This window comes from Pempheris klunzingeri, chromosome 7 (assembly GCF_042242105.1).
Source record: "Pempheris klunzingeri isolate RE-2024b chromosome 7, fPemKlu1.hap1, whole genome shotgun sequence".
In the NCBI taxonomy this organism is placed as follows: Eukaryota; Metazoa; Chordata; class Actinopteri; order Acropomatiformes; family Pempheridae; genus Pempheris; species Pempheris klunzingeri.
In genome coordinates this window covers 18,383,482-18,406,480 of record NC_092018.1, presented here as the reverse complement: position 1 = coordinate 18,406,480, position 22,999 = coordinate 18,383,482, and the positions used below count along the sequence as shown (strand labels likewise).

Below are 22,999 nucleotides of genomic sequence, written 5' to 3'. Positions count from 1 at the left end.
TCTGGAAACAGTCTGTTGGAGCACCGGCTGGGTTGTGGGGTCAGGTGAGAGAGAGAGAGAGAGAGAGAGAGAGAGAGGTCCAAACAATCCCTTTTAATACTGACACTCAGGTCAGGGCTGAGCAGAGCCAGACAGGCCGGCAGGCTCATTAACATTCCTCAGGTTCATAGCACACAGTCATGCAGTGTGATGGCTCAGGTGGATCAACACCTCATCACACAGGGGGAAGAGAAATATTCCGATTTCTAATGACACAGATAATGATTGATAACATGCTTTAGGTAATGTTTTCCTCAGTTCTAGTCACAAAAAGTTGTATGACAAACAAGCTTTTCATTCAGGATGAGTTGACAGGTTTCATGTGACCATATGTGCTTATGTTTGAGGGAAATACTTAAGAGTGGGTGTCATTTTAAAATGATAGATGAGGTATAAATAATGCATAGACCCAAACAAAGCTGTAGCTGAGAGGTGTGCTTCCAGCTAAAATGTATCTGTATTGGAGATATGTCTATGTTTATAGCAACAGAAGAGCTGGCACACACGCAAATATCCAGTCCACATAAGGATCCAGTGGAGATAAGGAGTGTGTGTGAGCGTGTGTCATCATGTATTCATCTGAAGACACAACTCTCCTTTTGAAGACTATTTTTGAATATGGCTACGGCATATTTGATGATTTCTGATAAGTAACACAGCCTGTAGAATTGTCACATAGTTACAGTAGTACTTTAATTGATAGTAAGCCTGCTCCATTGAGTGTGTATATTTTGCAAGAGATTCTGATTTGGTTTCGATATGATTGCTGGATTGCAGAACAGCTGACTGGAGGACCACAAACACTGATGAAGCAGAAAGACATTGTGCAATATTCAAGGCTCTGAGATCTGCAGGTGCATTTATATGCAGGTGGGATGGTGACTGCAGGCTTGCCAGAGCTTATCAGACAAAGTCCAGATTTTTGTTTCTGTTAAGCCCCTACTCCTCACTCCACAGCGGTATCCCTGTTTTTCCCACTCACTCAGAGGACCCACACTGACGCACAGTTCTTGTGCCATTCTGCGTTCGGTTTCTCTGAAGAGTGGAGGAGGAAAAAAAAAAGAGTAAAAACAGTGAAAAGGGAAGTACAGAGAGTGACAGGGAGTGGTACAGTACAATTCATGGAGAGCATATGAGGAAATGAGACAGACCAGTGTTTTTGTGGCTCAGTGACGACTTGGTTGTGGCGTAAACTTGGTAGCACCAGCAGATCACTTTCAGCCCCAAGGCTACATCTCGTTCATTCACATTGCAGGACTGTGTCTTTATGAGGTGTTATATATCCAACACACATACATGGCCTGGAATATGGAAGGAATTACAAAAGTAAAGAAGTCAGGGAGGAGGAGGAGGAGGAGGAGGAGGAGGAGGAGGAGGAGGAAAAGGGTAAATGTTTAAGTATAGTGTGCTTTCTACATCTGCACAGTATGATTTGTGGAGTGGCAGCTGAACTGATAATCAGGATTCTGTTGTTTTCCAAAATGACACTCTAAGAAGAAGAGTTGGGATGGTTATCACACATACATAAATATTTCATTAGTCATGAGTGACTGTCAAAGCAGAGCTGCAGGCCAGTTGAAAGTCTAGAAATAGACTAAATTGCCTCTCATATCAGGCACAGATTAACAAGAGAGTGATGGCATTAAAATGGCCTCAAACGTATTGCAGCTAATCAAGGAATCTTTGCTGGTGGACATGCTCTCTCCTGTCCTCAGCTTCTCACATCTTAACTTTGGAGCAGCTTCACTATATTCTGAGGCTCTGAGCGTCTTTTTGGCCTGGTTTCATATTGTGTAATAATAACTCTTTGTGCGTCTGCTCTCCTGCAGACGGTCCCCTGATAGATCCAAACCTCCTGATGTTTCCTCAAGCTGACAATCAAGAGATGTCGCCCTGATTGCTGTTTGTCGGGCACAGCTCTTTATTAAGCAAGGTAAGTTTATGCTATTGACTTTTTCAGTCACCATATTCATGATGGAAAAATTAAAGTTGTGAAATTAGTGCCAGTTATTTTTATTTATCAGTTTTATTTTAGTGCTTTGTGTCTTTTTTAGATGTCAAGCACAACAGAAAATGGGATGGGAGGGCCTTGGAGCACAAGCAGAGAGAAAACATACAAGAAGGTAAAAGTTATGACTATTCATACAACAGCCTCACTGTGTTTGGTTATATTTACCTCCAATGTGAACCTGCTTCCATAACATTTACTTTGGAGCCAAAAGGTTTTTTACTCCTGAGCCTGTGAGTCACATGAGTCCTTATAAATGTCCTTCTACAGCACACAATGTCTTGACCTCTGTCGGGGCCGACTGCCAGAGATCAGTCAAGTGCTGGTGACACTTGTTTTCTTTCTGCCTTTTTTTATTTTAGCCTCATAATGGTGACAACGTAAAAAATGCTGTTATAAGCAGTAATTGCTCAAGATGGGACATGAAACCTGGTCAAAGGTCTTCTTGTGGTGGCCACCCATGCAACAAGAGTAATGAAGATTATGTCTCAGTGTTTTTATTTCTAGTTTTAATGTGTTTGTATGAAAATCATACCACAAACATGTGCTATACAAAGTATTGGGTTATATTTTGAGGCTGTTGGGCATCTACTATGCCATGGTTTGAGTTGTGAAATGTACTTGTTATATTAAACTAGAGTCTGTAAATGAAATATAAAAATGCCTCAAACAGAGGGGGGTTTCACTCTCAAGCTTATTTATTTATTTTTTTTCATTCACATTCACACCCTATTGTGTATGTAATGGGGATAGCAGTGACAGTATGCTGAAGAGCCAGACTAATGTTCTGATGTTTGTCCTCTATTTTCCCATCTAGACCACGTCATCAGCCCTGAAGGGGGCCATTCAGCTTGGTATTGGCTATACTGTGGGCAACCTCACCTCCAAGCCTGACAGAGACGTGCTTATGCAAGACTTCTACGTTGTGGAGAGTGTTTTTCTGCCCAGGTCAGCGCTATGTAGTGCCAACCCACTCAGACACAAGTTCATACTAACACACACAGCTTCTATACAGCAAGACTCATATATGATGTAAACATCATAATGATCTTATATGAAAAATATTTTCCCCAGTACGTGTTCCACATACAGGTTATTTGTGTAGCAATAGTCACACATGTGCATTGTCATAAAAATAACAGCCAGACTTTACATAAGCTCAGGGTTATTGGTCCTCAAAAAGCCAGTGAATCAGAGAGCTGCTTCATAAAAACAGATTATGTGTAGGTGGTAACAGGCTGCTCTTTGACTGTGATAGTTTCCTGACTCCTCAAAGTGAATGAATGGAAAGCAACTAAAGACTAAGACTAAGTCTGCCTGCTCAAATAGTATATGCCTTGGTCTTGCATTAACAATATTTGAAACTATTATTAATCACGCTCAATGGACACTGCAGGCACATCCAGAAGAAACTGTGCTGCTACCACAAACTTCCACCATCACCATTTATCAACAAAGTGAATTTTGCTAGTGTAAGGCATGATGCAGAGATAAAACTATTCTAGTGGATAATCCTGCCAAGAACTGTGAAATCAGCTTAGTGTGTGCCTCTTACTGCCACAGTGCAAAACACATGTCAGCGTGTGGCTGCTCCGTCATCTCAGGCTGTCTTCATCTTAAAGAAACATTTTCTATAATCCAAAACAGACCTAGCAATTCCTTGAAAGCGTGACTCACACATATATTAACACACAGCTGATGCTCAAACACGCACTGTAACTATTTTTTACAACTATTGTGACATTGTCAGTTGCTAGCACTTACAGTATAGTCTCACAATAGATGAAACAGTTTTCTCATCGTTTGGTGGTAGCTGGTGGTATTTTCTATCATGTCTTATCCTTATAAACACGCAAAGACTTCTACACAAGTTAGTAGGTGACAATAAAGAAAAAAATGTTCACTAGTTCTTTCTATGGCCAAATATGTTGATCATCCATGACTTTAACTGTGAAGCTTAAGGGAGAGAATTGGAGTCCTACTAGGAAATATTTTGTGGTTTACCTTTGAAATGCAGCACCAGAATATGCAAACTCAGTGTGGTTTATGCAAAACTAGTCTTGACACGCACATTTACTGTCCTGCTCCTCAGCAACAGCCAAACATTAATCTTGGTTTTAGAGTTCACCCAACACCCAGAGTGTTGAGTGTTTAAAAACCTGCTGTAGCTTTGCTGAAATGGTGAAGTACAGAATATGAAGGGTTTAAAACAGGCTTGTTATATCATCCTCAATCTTCATTCAATGTCAAGCCTTTTCACATAATGGCGAAATAAAACGAAAGTTGTAGTTATCTTCAGGGCCAGCGCTTTGCATGGAAAGCCTACTGAAATAAAATGACACCAAGGCTGCATGGTTAGGAAGAAAGACAATTACACAAGACACAATAAGCAAAACATAATCAACGGGGAGAGGAAATGGATGTCCTACATATCCCAAGTGACATTTCCCTCTGTATTGTCTTTACTTTCTCCAAGTGTTCTGTTTTGTAATAGCTCACGAATACAAACCCCTCTCTTTCTGTTCACTGACAGAGTATCCTGAGAGAGAGGCTGAGTTATGGAGACGGCTCTCAGATGCTTTTATTGCCTCCCTTCCTCTCACCACTCATCTCCCTCTCTTCCTCCCCATGTTGTTGCTCCTCTCTGGAGGTTTTTCCACTGTTGTTTGTCCTGTCAGTCTAGTTTTGGATGGCTGGAGATGTCGCAGATCACTTTGACTCCCACACACACACACACACACACACACACACACACACACACAGTTTGTTTTTCAGTGCATGTATCTCTGACAACCAGCACACATCACTAGGCGCGTGCACACACACACACACACACACACACAGATCGCTCTCTGATTAGATTTAATGAAACATTTCCAGGTGCCGTGTGTTGCTAAATGGTTTCCATGGGAGGTGTATGTTGCTATCATGGACTGTCAGTCATTGACGAAAGATCATTGTTGTTGGCCTCACACACTAAACAGAGCAGTCAGATTTCATTGTAGAGTAATTACAAATATAGTGTTACACAGCAGAGCTTGACTGTTGCCTGTATCCTGTTACTGAACATAGCACCAGCACAAAACAACAGAGCAGCCTCTTTACCCAGAAAAACATCCAAGTCCTCAGAATTTTAAACAGATTTGGAGGTGCCTTGGTAAACAAAACCTTTATTAACCTACTTATTGTAGATTTAGGGTCACAGTGATTGATTTCAGTAAGAGTTTATTAAGACTCGACGGCTGACTCATACAAACCTTATCAGATGTGCTTATTCCTGTGTTGCAGTGTTCCCCTTAGGCACGGGTTCCAAAACAGGGTTATTGTTTGTTAAAGCCTGGCTGAGACTGACAGGTCTCACGGTCTAGTCAGGGCAACAAATGTGGGTTATTTTGTGTGCTTGCTGTTTTTATTTTCACCATTGGCTATTCAGTTTTCCCCCTCAGAGACAAGGCTCATGTGTTCTGCGCTATTGTTTAGATCCAGTAATCAGAGCCACCTTCAGTCTCCAGGTGAAGAACTCTATACAGGCCAGTTTGTCACCACAATACTGGTAAATCTGAGTTCCCATAGAGGACCTTACTGTAGCCTGTTCATGTATGGGTGGAGCACATAACAAGGGTCCACTGATACACTCACCGGGAGTCAATAGCCTAGATACCAAGGCACAAAGATTGGGTGTTAGGCTTCACATTCCCTCTGGCTCTGCCTGCATGGGATCCTTGGAGAATGACTGTGCTAATGATGTGTGACATGTTTCAAGGTTTTCTTTATCTCCCCGTATTTAGTTAGTGTTGGAAAAATGTATCTAATGTACAATTATGCGATTTTGTTTCCTGGCTTGCTTCCTGTCATCACACATCCCAGTGAGGGAAGCAACTTGACCCCAGCACATCACTATCCTGACTTTCGCTTCAAGACCTACGCCCCACTGGCCTTCCGCTACTTCAGGGATCTGTTTGGCATCAAACCAGATGACTACCTGGTAAGACAAAAACCTTGTCATTATTTGTTCCACCCTCACATGATTATGTAAACTTATACCCAAGTCCTCTTCCTGGAGTTGATCTCAGGGCCCCCAACCAAGAAATAGTCCCACATCTAGTCCCACGTAAAACCATAAATTGTAACTTTTACACTTACCAAGACTGTAGTGAGTTTTAGGGGTGTTGGTAGATGGATTTTGTTGACATCAGACAAAGCCCGGCTACGTGTTTCACCTCGTTTCCAGTCTTTATGCTGTGATGAGCTTTGTAATGAGCGGACAGACATGAGAGTTTTATCAATATTTTTATATAATTCTCAGGAAGAAAGCAAATAAGCGTAGATTTTCCCAAATCTCTAGCTATTGCTTGAAGCAGGTCTATCTATTAATGTGTCTCAAACAACACATAGTTTAAGATCTTTGAGATCCAAACATCTTATTTCAGGTGAGTAGTAGATTTATTGGTCCTCGTGGACATTTTAATCTAATTTTGTTCCATTGTATCTATATGGGAATGCCCAAAATACAAACAGAAAAAACGTTGCTCCCATAAACAACGGGCAATGAGGCCATTGCCCGTTGTTTATGGGAGCTGGTTGTCTTTCTCCTGAATTATTTTCTATTGACTAAACGCTAATCTTCAACCTCAGTGCGTACTTAATTGTTAGAAAATTCAATGAGTATTTTATTGAGTAGTGGCACCGCACACCATCTGTGCATTGGAAAGACAGGGTTGGAGAATGAAGTCAAGGCAAAACATTGGGACAGTAGAGATATTGGAGGTAATGACTGAGCTAATGGAGCATGCCCTCATTACATCGGCTTTAACCAGCTCCCTGTGCTGAATGAAATCAGCAGATGATTCTGTGATTTCCCAGCAGAATCAAAGACAAACACTGACTAAGAAATAGATAGGGAGAAAGAGAGGAATGTTTTTTAAGAGATTTTGCTTACTTTTTTGCTTGTTTGCTTATGTGTTTCTGTCTATTATCCCTTAGGAGGCATGTTTAAACACCCACGTCAAAGCCATTATTTATGCATCCTACATGCACCCTGTATGTTAATTTAATTTGCTGCTCACCAAAGTGTGTGCCTTGTTGTCATATTCATCCCTATTTAACATGCATGCTTCTTTCTTGGGACACAATTTGATCTTGTGTAATCTTGTTTGGGCTTTACGATGCTGTTTTCCTATATTTTGTCTGCCTCCAAGCCTTTCAAAGCCCCACCAGCTGCATTCTGGTTCTTGAATGCCAAATTTGTTTCTGCATAAGTGAAAGACAAAAGAATTTGGAGGAACACAGATGAAATGCAACTTCAAGGCAGTAGAGGGAGAATGGCATAAGGCATAGCAGCTTCGAGGATGTACTCATGATTGATGTCCTTGAGGTGATGATGAATTCATTCAGACAGAAGCCACACAGCAGAGTTTAATTAAAGGAGAGAACACACACACACACACACACACAGAGTATCCTTAATGCAAATGCAATAAACCTTGGATGTGTTTGTGTTGGTAACTCAGCGTAACTACAGACTGTCATTAGTGGTCATTAGTTGCATAAGAGTTTCTGGGGAGGGAGCGTGGATGCCTCCAGTGTTTGTCCTCTACTCTGAACATGTAGTGCTTATAACACACTGATTGACATTTAACTGATCTCTTCAGTCGGTTTCTCTTACAGTCTCTCCCTCACACGTTACAGTGATGGCTCTCGACCTGTTCTGGTGTTTTTCTGAGACACAGCCCAAATAGTAATTGCTCCTTACTACCATCGACTGAGGAGCTTATGCTTCTGTCTATGGTAGTAAACAGAAGTTTAAAACGTCGGGAGATATCATTGAAGTTTGGTAGACACATAAGCACTGGGCTCATGTGATCCAGATCTGGTATTTTTGCAATTAACTGATTAGTGTTTTTTGAACAATGACAATAATGTAAACAGAGACCTGTTTTCATTGATATGCTTGTAATGTACGTTATATGGCCAAAACTATGTGGACAATCATGTACTTCTTTGTGTACTTTTGATCTGGGGCTGTTTTCATGGGTTTAGCTAGGCCCCTCAGTTCCACCTAAAGGACATCTCAATGCTACAGTGGATATCATATAATCATATTTTAGACAGTAGTGTTCTTTGCAACTTTGTGGCATCAGTTTTGGGAAGGCCCTCCTCTGTTTCAACATCAGAGTGCCCCATGCACACAACGGGATCCACAAAGAAATGGCTTTCTGAGCTTGATGTGGAAGAACTTGACTTGGCCTTCACAGAGCCTTTACCTCAAGCCCATCCCACCCTTTAAGAGTACATTTTATTACCTCATTGATGGTCTTGTGGCTGAATGGGGGTAATATGGGGGTATATCAGTGTAATTCCTGGGTGTACACTTAATTAGTTTGAGTGCTTTGTTTTTGGCTACATAGTTTATGAAACCACTTCAGGAAAAAAGCAGTGTTTGAATAGAAGCCTGGTGCTTTTGTATCATAAGACTTACTGTAAATACCCTAAAGCCAGTGAAGATTTAAGAGAGACTTTATTTATCCCACACCGACAAAATTCACTTTAAAGCAGCAGAGAGTCAAGAGACAGACACAAAGCATCAGTAACAGAAGTAGTGCAAAAACAAGGGATATAAAGAATATAACAATAAAAACAAATATAAAATGTAAGAAAAATATACAATATTGCACAGGAGGTGTATATTGCAAGTATTGCAGAGAAAAACAAATGCAATTATATAATATTCTAGCACTAAATAATCAAAAGATGCCTATGCTGTAGCATCTTTGTTTAATAGTGTTACCCATAAAAGTTTAAATAGTGTCATAGTTTTCACTCTAGTAGTTTATCTGTCTGAAAATACAGTATTAAAATGGTTTGCTTTTGTTTTTCCTTTCTCAGTACTCCCTGGTAAATGAGCCTCTGATTGAGCTGACCAACCCGGGAGCCAGTGGCTCTCTCTTTTACCTAACCAGCGATGATGAGTTCATCATTAAAACCGTCCAGCACAAAGAGGCCAAGTTTCTCCAGAGATTGCTACCTGGATACTATATGGTGAGACACTTTGCTGCTTCGTGAGGTTTAAGATGCTCGCTCAAGCACCTGATGAGATGGCAAACTCCACTTCTGAGTGTTGAATAGTTGTCTAAAACCCTCTTAGTGATAAATCAAAGAAGATCACTCATCATAGTGGTGCGGTGAATTAGCATCATCATTAGCTTCAGCTGTAGAGCTCAATCAGGCTGAAAGGTGTTATGCCTTTGTATTTTGATCTTGTGACCTAAGCTGTCTTTCACACTTCAGAATCTGAACCAGAACCCACGCACACTGCTGCCCAAGTTCTACGGGCTGTACTGCATCCAGTCTGGAGGCATCAACATCCGACTGGTGGTGATGAACAACGTGCTGCCGCGCTCTGTTAAAATGCACTACAAGTATGACCTGAAGGGATCCACCTACAAGAGACGAGCATCTAGGAAAGAGAGAGAGAAAGCTTGTCCGACTTACAAAGATCTGGACTTCCAGGACATGCATGAAGAAGGGCTTTACTTTGACGCAGAGACGTACAACAACCTAATGAAGACACTGCAGAGAGACTGTCGGGTAGGTAGTTTTAGCAGTGTGTGAGGCAAGGGATTTTGTTTATGTGTGTTCTTTCTTGTCTTTCTCTGTTCATTGGGGTGGCTTTGAAATGACAAAGTCAAACGGCTGCAACAGGAAAGTCACTATTATTCTATTAAAGGAAGCTGTGCAACAAACAAGGATGTCTAGGATCAGGTGATTTTTGTTTCATTAACAGAATACTTTCCTTCAAAGGGCCATTTCTGTTACATTCTCATGCCTTCATTCATTCACTAAAACATTTTGACCTGTGTGCAGCAAAGTTCCATCCAGACATTATTATGCCATATCAGAGCTTAGAGCGGATTACTTGGACCTGAAGCTGGGAATGCACTGGAGTGGAGCGACATAGCTGATGAAGGGATGCTCTTGACCTCTCATTCTTGTAACTGATTATGGAAGCTTAAACACATGCTAAGCATAAATGAACCACATCAGCACGTATGTATTAGTTCAGGGCAGTATGTGTGCATCTGGGACAAAATGTTTTGAAAACAGAATTTTCCATGTGCTTGCCACTGCGTAGTGTGTTTCCACTGTGAGTTCAGTCTAAGCTTCCAGTTTGCCCCGGGCTCTGTTCTCCCGTCTCTGTGCTGCTATGTTTCAGTACATGACAGCTCTCCAAACACTGAATGTGATTAAGACATGATCCTGGTAGCGTGAGAGTTTCTGAGCTCGATCCAAAGATAGTCCAATCTTAAGGCTCACATTCTTCTCCATTTTAATGGCGTGGCCAGGAGTCTGCTGGAGGAGGATAGTAAGGTTTTAAAAGAAGACATAGTCTGTGCTCTGGTCATCCGTCAGTATTTAACTGCTTCTAGAAGCATGAAATCATACAACAGTTGTAAATAGTTAGTCAATATCCTTTTTGTCTATCTACAATAAATCTGTGTCAGAAAAATAATTTGTGGAAACAGCCTAGTAGTGGAGACTGAAGTACCATGTACAATAAATTTTCTGATTTTGCTGACGTGCAGACCACAGTTGTGGGCAAGGAACAAGCCCTCAGGCTTTAAAAAGCAAAAGAAGAGCTGAATTGCTGTTTTTCTTGTCCTGTGCCTCTAAAATAACTATAACTGAGAACTGTGGCTCTTAGACAACAGAAATATGTGCTAGAAATGTAAAAATAATCCACAGATGCATTTACTAATAGTAAAACATTGGAATGTCAAACATTCCTACCCTGTTGTTCTTTATGTAGACAAGGTGGGCTCCCTCATGTTTTATGAGTGATGACATTGTGGCTCCCAGACACTGATTGAATGTGTTTTATCCACATAGTGGCTGGTTAATGATGGGGTTTAAGATCCTAAAGACCGCAGTGTTGTAATCCCATTTTTTCAGCTTGACATACAGTAACTGCACACACACACACACACAGCTCCTCCATGCTAACAAGCTAATATTCAACCGGGAATCTGGCCAGGGTGTTACTGTAAATGTGTCAGATGAGGCCCAGATACCAGGAAGAAAGACGCCATGTCAAACTTCCTGCTGGGCCTGGCCGACCTGCCAAACCTGGTATCCCTGCGTGGCACCATCCAGCATTCAACAACTTAATGACTTCCATTATACCTCAGCTAAATGTTTCAATTTTGGACATGTGGGAAAACCGGTGATTGATAGTGCATGGAAAGGAGTTAGTGGTAATGAACAGTGTGGTGCTTTCGGTATATTTAATTTAGCCTGTTAAGTAACAGCACTCTCCTCTCCTCTCCTCTCCTCTCCTCTCCTCTCCTCTCCTCTCCTTTCGTGTTACTTTTTTGGGAAGGTGGAGTATCCTTCCTGGAAATGTGTGTATACAGGTGCGAATAACTGTTGCTTTCCCACTTTTTAAGTCAAACAGTGTCACTGCTGTTGTTATCACAAGCTGTTGGACTAAGCTGGGTCTTGTGATGTTGAGTTAGAGTATGATTACATTCATAGGAACTTCAAGTGATCTTCTCGTGTTATGGCCCTTCACATCATCATTAACCAATGTGCTGACTTTGTCAAATCCTCTGTTTTCTTTAATGTTTTCTTAAGCAGATTGCAGCCAGAATGACATCCTGCCCTCTTGTTGAGTCAGTGCTTCTTTAACCTGGCAGCACACTCACATTTCTAAATTTGCCCAAACGTACCTCCGACATGTACTGCCTACTAGCAAAGTGTGCATGTACAGCCCTCCGTGTGCCTCATATAATCTGTATAAAATGTATGGTGTGGTGTGTGTCTGTGTATATGTAAGTGAGCCTATTTAGCAGCAGCTGTTAGAGACTCTGTGCGGTGCAGTTTGTTATTGTCATGGCTTCCTGCACTCGCCTCCTGAGCGGGAAGCAAAGTGCCCTCTAAGCAGAATCGCTGACCATTTCCATGACTAAGCAGCTAACCCCGTCACCCCAGGAGAGGCTGCGGACCAAAAAACAGAGGAGGGGTCGGCAGAAGCCAAGCAACAGGGGGTGAGGGGCGTGGAGGGAATGAGGAAGTGGAAGGGGACTGTTGTCCTATGAAAATGCATGTGGCGAGGCCTCTAAAAAATACATTTTAGCTTATTTTTTCAGTGCTGGTAGTGTTGTGATACCTGTTTCACAGGAATGCGGGAGGTCAGAGTTGAGTTAAAGCAGCAGGCAGAGAAATGAGGCAAAGAGGAGGATGAGCAGTGAGTTTGAGAAGATCAAATATTTCTGCTATGTGGGACACTTCTAGAGAAACGCAGAGTACACTTTCTTCCTTCTAAGTCTACTCTCTCTATTACTCTGCAGCTCCCCTGATACTTGCCAAATGCCAAAACAACACAAGGCTTTAATAATTCATGTTGAACTCTACTGTATGGAGAGATAGAGACGTAGAGGGTGTATTGTAGTGTGTGTTTGTACCGTTCTGGCTATTTGTGTGTGTGTGTGTGTGTGTGTGTGTGTGTGATTTGAGTTAGAGAAGAGCATCACGTCCCTGTTGCATTACACTGACCGTGCAGCAGCTGTCTGTCAGACAAACAGACGTAATGATGATAGTGATGCTGATGATAATGTGAAGCTGTCGAGACAGTTTTGTTCACAGCACACGTTTGACAGTTGACACTTCATCATGTTGGGGACAACCCAGGCCAGATGACATCTATGTGTCTCCTGTCTAAACCTCTTTTGGAATTTGTGGAATAGGGAGTCCTTTAATTTCACATACAAACAAGTGCAGAAATAATGATTCAGACAATGTGGGCATGCATTCTTGACGGTCGGACAATAATGGATTGCATAGCAGCCATTGTAGCCAATCATAAACAACCATTTACTGTATGGTTTCCCCCGCTTCTCAGACATGTGATCCTGTGACAACAATGGTTTCTCTCACTCTCAGCTGCAGAAAACTAAGGCCCTGACCTTGCAGTCAGACGTACTGTAAAGGATCCCTAACCACATTTACTCCACATGGCTAAAACCTGTTAATTACATTAGTACTAGTAATACATTTACTTTGTTTTATTTTTTTATGAAAAAGCCACTTGGTTGGTCTGTAGAGCTCATTACAAGTTCCCAGAGCCCATGTTGATGTGTTCAGATGTCCAGTCTTGTCCCACCAATAGTTAAAAGTCAAATATATATTAATTTTTACCATCAGAGAAGAGTAAGAAAGCCAGGAAATATTTGTTTTTGAGTAATTGTGCCATTATAGCTACAGAAATGACTTAATATTTATTATAATTATTTTATAAAGAAAAATTGTTGCTAGTTATGTGAATAATCATTGCAGCTGTACACAGGCCTTAATACAAATGTGCAATGTGATATGAAGTTATTAAAAGTGACATGGTGCATACTTTAATTCCTGTTATCGCATATCTGATCATGGAGATGGGAGGTGTTATTATTATTATTCGGTCTCCGGTTCATTAGGTACTTGGCTATAATCTAATATAATGGAAAGCAACAGTTATGCAATAATCTCTACATTTGTCAGAGAGAATGAACAGAGACAGAAATATGTGATTTTTTAAATTGTTATTTGTTAGAAATCTAGAAATGTTGAGAAGCTGATTTGTTTAATTTGATGCCCATGTGCCTTTACAAGTCTGGACAAGTGACAAAATTAAAAACCACATCTAATCTGACTTGCGACCAGTCCAGGTTGTACCCCGCCTCTCGCCCAATGTCAGCCGGGATTGGCTCCAGCCCCCCCGTAACTCTTAAGGATAAGCGGTATACGGATGGATGTCTCTAATCTGATATGTTGTGTCATGTGTAGGAGAGTTATAGATGCAGAAACATTCCTGTGATTGTAACTGGTCAGCATACGTCCAGAGTGAATGACCCAGTAGACAGGCTCGTACTGAAGAAAGCTTGCACTGTATTAGTGTCACTGCAAAATGGGGCACGTAAGCGAACAGTATGGGAAGCACTAAAGCTCTGCTGGCACAGAGATAGATGGATGGAGGAGTGCTCGAGGGTGGAATATACTGAGAAACAACAGAGATTTGCTAAAGATCAGGGATGCTGTGGCAAAGCTCACTACATACAGGAGTGTTAGGATTAGCTTTTCCCATTCAATGTGGGAAAACTGAGCTGGTTTTGAAACATGAGCAGAGGGTAGGTTGCTCGGAGGTGAGATGCAAACACTTGGCTGTAACACCTCTCAGGATCAGTAATATTTCCCTCCGCTCACTGATATTTTCTGTACATATAATCAGTATTTTTCATAATCCAAAGAAACTCTTTTGCGCAAACAACCATCAAAATCTAGCTGTTTTCTTTTTGCTGTGACCGTTTGATTGTTTGCCTGGGAAAGCTGGGGCCAGTACGCACAGTAATGGCCTTCTGTAGGCAGCCTAGTGTGCGTGGCTCTATTCAAAATGGCTGCTGTTTGAATAGGCTGGGGGAGTTTGAGTGAAGGGATGCAAATCGTTGATATGGAAAAGGCAAAGCTCACACAAAAGCCCCAGTGTTTGTCTGAGTCAGTCATTAAGTCTACTCTGTGTTTGTGTGTCTTTAGCATGAATGTGTGTGACTGTGACAGTTTCTATTACGGACGCATACTGGATTAACATTTAACACTGATAATGTCTTCTTTAACGATGCATTGAAAATGGCTAGAGAAATATAAGGAAGGAAGTTGTTGGTCAACTTCAACACTATTGGTCTCACATTCGTCATAAAAACAGGCCAGTTTTCTCTGGAGTCTGGGTCACAGCTCTCTTTGATTATATCAGAAGTTTTATTTTTTGTTGCTTCCAATCCTATTAGGCTTAGGAATGTGTTAGTCATGGAGCGCAAGAGACAATCCCCAAGACAATAATGATGAATGTCTTAACTTGTTCTTTGTGGCTTTTCATCAACTAAAGATGCATTCGTTAAAGAGGGAATTTCTTGACATGATTTATTGAGAGTTGCTTGTTTTTTCATTCTTCTTCTATAACTGAAGGGAACTAAAGGAACTGAATGCAAAGCACTTTTGCAGAAGTAAATAGCGTCTGCCCTCTCCCCTTCAGACAGCTCATGCTTTCTCTCTTTCTGAGCCACGCTCTTGAAAAACTTGATTGTCAAGTAAGGAATTAAACACCAATACAGTAATAGTTTTTCCAGTCTAGGTCATAATATAAGCCTGGCTACCTGGCAGTGACCCTGATCCCATTCTCAGCTCAGGCTCCTGCACTAGGAGACACGGAGTCAGAGAGTCTCTGGGAAACTGGGCGAAAGGCTCCTCAGACAGGTCAATGTGTAACAGTTGGCTCACTGTGGAGTAACACCTTGTTTATTTAGCTCAAAACTGGTTTAAAGAGAGATTTCCTTTAGCTAGCTCGCAGCCTTTGCGGTGCTGAGGCTTGTTCAGTGATATAAGTGTTCTGGAAGGAAAAAAAACAAAACATTTCATAATGTCACTATATTTACCGTCAGGGAGCTGAAGGTATAGAATCTAGTCCAGAGAATAATGAGAATAATCTCATCAGTGTCCACACAGGTCACAGGAAATGTGAAATATTTTGTTCATTACAATCCAGCTTGTGTCATTGGACTCATTGTGCATTTATTGTAAACACTGCACATCTTGTAACTTGCTACAGGTACTGGAGAGTTTTAAGATCATGGACTACAGCCTGCTGCTGGGTGTGCACGTCTTGGACCAGAGCCAGAGAGAGGGGGGTGAGCCGGGCCAGGCTGGGGGGGACGGAAGGAGACCTGTAGGTCAGAGGGTTCTTTACTCCACTGCTATGGAGTCCATCCAGGGAGACGGCAAGGCCGCCGAAGCTGTCACCACAGACGACACGTGAGTCGAATCAGCTGGGGGAAAACACATATTATGCACACATATTTGGGCATACACACTCTGCCTCTGTCTGTCTCTTAATCTCCACCTTTTCTCTCACAGACACAGTTATACAACCGTGCTCATGCCTTGCACAGGCCACTCAAACAGTGTACACAGTCAGGCTCTCATATAACCATAGCTACACAAATACAAACACAGCCACTGTTCTGCGTATTCACAGCAATACACATGAATGTAAATACTGTAAGTGCCTCTTTTACAAATGTTTGTAAAAGTGCGATGGCGCATTGCCTTTATTTGAACAGTTCAGAACAATAGCTATTCTGTGACTGCTGGTGTGTTTTTACTTTGTTTTAGGATGGGTGGCATCCCGGCCAAAACGCACAAAGAAGAAAAGCTGCTCATCTTCCTGGGTATCATAGATATTCTGCAATCATACAGGTAGTGATCTTTACGAGATTATATAAACCTGCCATCATTTTATTTTTCCACACACTGGTTCTTTCTTAATATTGGAAAATTCATTCATCTGTTGACTTCTGGGGCCATGACAACCATTTAAATCCGACTGTATGATCAGCCTCAATTTCTGAAAAGTAAGATGTCTTTTCAATAGCCAATAAAGATGTGACAGTTAAGCAGGAATGTGCATGAATAGTTAAGGACTTGGCATGACTTGCTTCCGTTGATGCTTGCCCTGCAACAAGACCTCTTAATGTTGAATTATCACTCTGCATTGATGGAAAGAGCCACTTTATCACACTCCTAAAAGGACTCAAGACTTCTACTCTCTCCAGCATGATTTAAATGGGCACAGTAGGTTATCAGTCTTCTTTATTTACACATTGATTTTTGTTGCGTGGGGTAACTGAGGAGGAAGCCTTTTGGCTCATCAGCTGTTCAAACTTGTGGAAATTTTAAAGCATCCCATAAGTCTTTGCCAGCCAGTTTGGACGAGGCATTAAATGCACACAGAGTGGGTGAGGTGAAATCAGGTCAGGGAGGAAGGATGAATAGGCCCCATTTGGCTCCACTTATCCTGCCTTATAGCTGCTCCACTCAAAGACAATGTTACGCAACTTCAAACCGTGATGTATTTTCTGCTAATATGCTGAAAAATAACCTCAGTTTGTGTTGCGCCAAGGGGGAAGAGTCTCAGGTTTGATCGAGCATAAAGGGGAAGTTGTCGGGGAAGTGGATACGTTTGTAACAAGGCGTCTTCTTGTTTTGTTTCTCCCCAGGTTCATTAAAAAGTTGGAACACTCGTGGAAAGCCCTGGTGTATGATGGCGTAAGTCGATAACCTGCTCAAACCTGACACTGCTGCTTTTATGAATGAGCCTTTTATTCGGTCACGTACTCTTCCGTCTACTAAAAGCCCGGTATTTTCTCTACCTATCCTCAGGACTCCGTTTCGGTGCACCGGCCCGGATTTTATGCCAGCCGCTTCCTCAAGTTCATGAGCACACGGGTGTTCAGGAAGACTCATCGTAAGTCTGCAGCTCAATCATTGTCACACAGGGGAGAGAGGGAAACCAGCCCACATGCAAAAACATAACAAAGAGAAAGGGCAGCCATGGGAAGTAGGACATCCTGGCCTGATAAGAAGAGTCAATCTGTGGGCAGGTTTTAACTACTGCTGGGCACTTGTGTGTCACTGTAACATTATTAGATTAGCGGTTATTCATTACATTAAGTGGAATATTGTTTCCATGTATTGTTCTTAAGATCACCCAGAACATGGTACCGTTTTCTATATTTACCTGCTGCACAAGCATCTGAGGCACACAACCCCTTATGAAATGAGAAATGTGAGTTTTGATTAAATTTTGGGATTAAATAACACAATTTTGTTCATTCATTCATCAAACAAAAGTCACTGAGGTGGAAGTAAAGATGATGTTGCTTCTCCTTTTAAACACACTTCTACGTCCACAGAAAGCAGGCCTGTTGTGCTGATGGATGTAGAACAGATTGATCGGCCCTTTGTCATATTTACCGTGAAATATTTGTATCCTTGGAGTCATTTGTTCTCAGTGTCGTGGGTGTGGCTGTAGGTAAAGCCAGGAAGCAGTTTGGGAACTTCACATTAACATCAAATATAGTAACGATATTATGCAACCATGCGGGACCCCTGTGGAAATGAACATGGATGAAGCAGAAGATTCGAGGATTTAGCCTCGCTATTAACCATCGCCAAGTCCCGTCAGGGGGAGATGACAGGAAAGGATTTAATTTCATGCTCTGCTTGGGAGGCAGAATAAGGATGGCTTAGGGGACACTTGTGTAATCGCCATTGTGCATTTTAACAGTTTAATGACTTAACTGCTAATTTTGGTGGCAGAACATTGGAGTTTTATTGTGTGCGAACGTTACTCCAATCAGGATAATCGTCTCTTTCCACTACCTCCTCCACTTATATTCTCCTCTGACTTTCTGCCTCTGATTCACCAAATATTTCTCACTTTTTCTTCTCTTTCCCTGGCTTGCTCACTCTTTTTTTTTCCCTCCGCAGCAATTCGATTCTCCCCTTCAAAGAGGACTCGCACTTCCATCCCGGCTCTGAAGTCGTCCTCACAGGAGATCCTTTCATCGCAGGCAGATGAGAGGAATGAGGAGGACAGGAGGGACAGGCTGGGAGGAGCTTGCAGTCTGGCCAGTCTGGACGGACAAGGTACACAAAACAACATCTCCTTAGGCAAACCTCACTGTGAAGCAATTTTTTCCATTTGGGTTGTAAGATCTTGGATGTTTGACAACATTCGGGGATGATTATAGAAGTGCCTGAATTATTAATGGGATTGTTTGTAACTCAAAACATTAACAAGCGTTTTGCATTAATACACTTTTACCATTATCCTCATCATGTCTCTCTCTAACCTGCCGTTTCAACCTTAGTCAGTTTTTGGTTCGTGTGGTTTATTAAAGCTTTTTAAAGACACTTGAGGCCCATAAATAGCCACCTGCATTCGGTTATAGAGATGTTGCCCTCCCGGCGCTGCCCAGAGGGGCTGCTGTCACTGGTTGATACAGTGTTTGGTCTTGATGGAAAGAAAAGAGAGGATACCTTGTTATGAGCAGCCCTGTAGCATGTGTTTGGCCAAAATTCTGACCCTAGAACAAATCAGGTGATTGAGAAAATGTCGGAAATGATGCACAAGTTCAGCAGAAGCGTTCGACCTTTGTGTTTGATATGAAGAGGGAGAGGTTAGCCAACACTTTCTCTGTACAACCGAGCGTGCTCCTGCCAGCGTCTCTAGCTGTGATGTAACATACTATAAAGCAATTTGGATTGTTAGAGTTCCTGACTCACTATTCTTCGTCACCAAATCGAGCTCAACGAGGGCAGAGAAAATCAGTTTTTTTAAAGTTTGAAGTTGATTCAGAGAAATATATATCAGTTTTAACTTGAATAAAATTCTTATTCCCATGTCTCAGTCATTACACTTGTTTTTAAACTTGTCCACAATGGAAAGCACAAGAGAATCATAAGAATAACTTTTTCTCCATTCCTCTGCTGGATGATACAATGTCAATGTCAGGTCGATGTGTGCGTTTTCTCAGTTAAAGGGGAACTCAAACCAAATTTACAAACAAAGTACTCATCATGGGTAGAACTCCTCAGCCTGTGAAAAAAGACTAGTGTAGTAGTGATAGTGTTACAAACTGGGGGCATGGAGGTCAGATGAACTGATGTCAGGAAATGTAAGAAAGTGTGTTTTCTTTTACTGATATCTTCTCAGCTGTGTTTGGTTCGTACCTGCGTCCTGATCTGGTCCCAGCCAACCCGTCCTTCTACGAGGGCTCCTCCATGGGAACCATCTCCACCTCCTCCATCTTTGTCAATGTGGACAACCAAACAGAGGAGAGGTACGTTTTCCTTTTTGCTCCCTCCGGTTGCTTTCATCATATCGCGTCAGACAACGCTAGTGTGTACACAGCGCGGCCTTGAAGATGTGATAGAAAGGCGTGTAAATCTGCCACGCCAAACACGCACAGGCTCCCCTTATTGTCACTTGTGCTCTTACATCACACGGCCTTATTGGTGACATGCGTCATGGAGCAGGTGACTCAGCTGGCTTGGCAACAGTCATCCAAAACACAACCACACACTCAAACATACACTTCTTACACAACATATGGACAGTGCAGTCAAAGGATGAGTGGCGAGGTGGTGGGTACTCTTTTATTTACAAGAGAGGGAAGAAGAAATAGACTGGAAGCTTTGTGCAGGAAAGCCTTGGTTGGCTTTATCATTATATTGAACTGTAAAATCTGATAAAATAAAATTTTTACTGTCAATTATGAAATAGTAAATGTATTATATCAACATGTTTTATTACACCTTTAACCCACATCACTATCTGCTAGTACAGAACAGTTTCATTTTGGCTCCTGAACACTTTGTCCTCTGACCTCTCCGTGTTTCCCATCTTTCACCTCTCCTTGTGTCCAGCAGTGTCAGGTTCAGCTTGCTTTCTGAGGCTCCATTGTGCGACTTGCTTGGTCTTGTCCCCTCATCAGTCACCTGCTGCTGCACTGACATTGTTCTGTCAACTGTTTTCATAAATATTTAAACAGCGGCTGTGACGCATTCTTACTTAGTGCTATTATTCTGCAGAAAGACTGTGACAATAGAGGACACGCCATGCGGTGACGGCTAATCCGTGTTTGACAGCTGGTCTGCCTGTTACAGTAGCAACACCTTATGTTGGGATGAGCCAGGATGGGATTGTTTTAAAACAAAGCTTTTATTTACACGTACCTCTGTCTTTTGTCTGTCCATCTATCACTACAAATGTACTTCTCCACTGCGCTCTTTAGTTGGATTCCATTTTCACTTTGAGCACAAAAAGAAGTCAGTCACATGTCATAAAAGGGTAAAAAATGCATTCCTGAATCTTTCAGTCACCTGACAGCTCTCAAGTTGCCCCCTGGTGGTTGAAGTAGAACCATAAAAGAGAAGGAGGATGAATGTTACACCTTATGGTCAAACTACATTTAAGCCTTTTTTTTTTTGGAAATTATTCTCGCATTTATGCAATTAAGGCTTTATTAATTAATTACCAGAACAATACACTTCTTAAGCTCATTCTTATTATTCTCATGCCATATGTGACCGTTTGCATGTGACCATTTGTGGTACATACTATCCCAGCTAGGGTCTCAATTTAACTTGTGGTGGTCAAATCTGGCTTGAGGAGATTTTGTTCATTTCCTGTGCTCAGCTAAGGCCTCCACTGGCGCAGTCACCAGACGGATTTCCCCTCCTGCTCTCAGTCGCTTCATCTCTTTGTCTCTTTGATGTTGGAGTTTCTGCAATAGTGTGTGATTTGTTTCTGGAGAGTATGTTTTTCATCCGTTTTCAAGCACTGTTTGCACAACTGTTTCCCTTTAACTACCTTTGACCCAGACAATAAATTCTCCGGGCTGTCTACTGAATAGGTCAATATGAAAATATCGTATTATGTTTCAGAGATGATGTTGCATCCAGCTCCACGTTTACCCTGGAGGACAGTGCTATCTGCCTCACTTCAGAGCAGAGCACCATGGATGTGGACATAGACCGTGATGATGGATCTGTTCTCGATGTCTACTTGGTGAGTTGTTTCTCCATTTATTTTAGGTCACTCTTACATCGGGTCATTCTGAGGGATTTTTGCCCTCTTAAGGTGCTTAGATATTAATCATCAGCATGTTTAGCTTGTTCACATTTAGAAAATTAGGCCAAAACTACGTTAACAATTTCTTTCTCTTCTCTCAAATAGTGAAAAGAGCAGCTTTACAACCTTCATTTCCTCCTGCCAATCATAAGACAATCACCGCACTCCATTGGATGGGCCAGGCTGGCCTTTGACTCCACTTCCTGTGCTGCTACATCCATGTTGCCACTTGTATTGCCAACACATAAAAAGACGGAGATTCTCTACCGGTTGATGGACTAAAAGAAGACACCAACACAGTCACAGTGATGGACTTCTGGAGTATGTGACATATCATGTAAAGTGATGAACATCAAGATGAACTGAGTATCACTTTTTAGAGCATGCGTCAGCGCAGTGCCATTAAGTTTTATATATGTATACTGTTTTCATGGCCTACACAAAGATCCAAACATTTACTGTATAAACATATGAGGAGGGGGTCATACATTTCTTTAACTATTTTTACTGCTGACCAGAAAGAAATGAAACAGGCTTTCAAAGCCTGCAACTGCATTAGTTGCTGATCAGAAGAGAAATGTTTACAGCAAATTGATGATAGCATCTGTGTCCGTGATGAACAGGGATGTGACGTTGTCACACAAAGAACACAAGCCAGCTTGTAACCGCAGCCATCACGGATGAGAAAAGACTCACATGAACAGACATGATGGATCCTGAAGCTCCCGAGGCCAAACACAGACTGTGACGTGGTTAAAGTGGCCACCTTATCCTAACCGGGCTGTTATTTGTAAAGCCCTGGCAGGGACCTGAAGCCCTTTCAAAGGGCTGCTGTAAAGTGAAGTGAGAAAAGACAGTTACTGGATCTTGGATGAAGCACAGAGCGGAAGGAAAGATGCACTCGCTCTTGATAAAAAAGGCACTTTTGACATTGGTTATGATTACTGTAAGAAATATTTTTCCCTGAAGAAGTTGCTTACGTGGGTGGGCTACCTAACGTACGCACAGATTTGGATATGTGAATATGCACTTTTCTTCTCTTTTTACTCTACAAATGCACACCTCTGTAAGTCATTGATACTACATGTGCAGAGACAGTGACAGAACATTGTAGATCATTTTTGATGTGGAGCTACTAGTTTTGTGAGGTTTGTGTCATGACTGAACTGCTTTTACTCAGGATATTCTTTGATACTGACTAAGTGTGTCCTCTTCAAGAAGTTATGAGACATGCATCCTACTCAAAGAAGCTGTCTGATACCTCTTCATCAGAACCATATCCAACTATAAATGTTGAATTCCACCATCACACGTTGGTTGAGACCATAATTTATTATGTAAATCTCACTATTTTACCATTTGCTGAAAAAAATACTTTACTTGCTGAATGTAAAGACAATGCATATTTATATATAGAAGAGACTCCTATAAATAAAATGCTTACATTT

The 22,999-nt window shown here is 41.7% G+C and overlaps 1 protein-coding gene across 1 annotated transcript; it reads left to right on the top strand.

Annotated features, from left to right (window-relative positions):
• The first annotated feature begins 1,872 nt into the window (after positions 1–1,872).
• pip5k1bb (phosphatidylinositol-4-phosphate 5-kinase, type I, beta b) lies at positions 1,873–22,983 on the top strand. Its single transcript, XM_070833798.1, has 14 exons — positions 1,873–1,972; positions 2,094–2,162; positions 2,865–2,995; positions 5,915–6,032; positions 8,933–9,085; positions 9,335–9,634; positions 15,684–15,886; positions 16,247–16,330; positions 17,131–17,179; positions 17,294–17,378; positions 18,404–18,562; positions 19,632–19,758; positions 21,365–21,488; positions 21,657–22,983. Exons 2-14 carry the CDS (start codon positions 2,094–2,096, stop codon positions 21,657–21,659), a joined length of 1,605 nt encoding a protein of 534 aa, XP_070689899.1. The 5' UTR covers positions 1,873–1,972; the 3' UTR covers positions 21,660–22,983.
• Positions 22,984–22,999: the final 16 nt, after the last annotated feature.

Coding starts and splice junctions, on each gene's coding strand:
- pip5k1bb (XM_070833798.1), top strand. CDS start 2,094: ATGTCAAGCACAACAGAAAATGGGATGGGAGGGCCTTGGAGCACAAGC. Junction 17,180..17,293: donor AAGCCCTGGTGTATGATGGC/GTAAGTCGATAA, acceptor ACCTATCCTCAG/GACTCCGTTTCGGTGCACCG. Junction 17,379..18,403: donor GGTGTTCAGGAAGACTCATC/GTAAGTCTGCAG, acceptor TTCCCTCCGCAG/CAATTCGATTCTCCCCTTCA.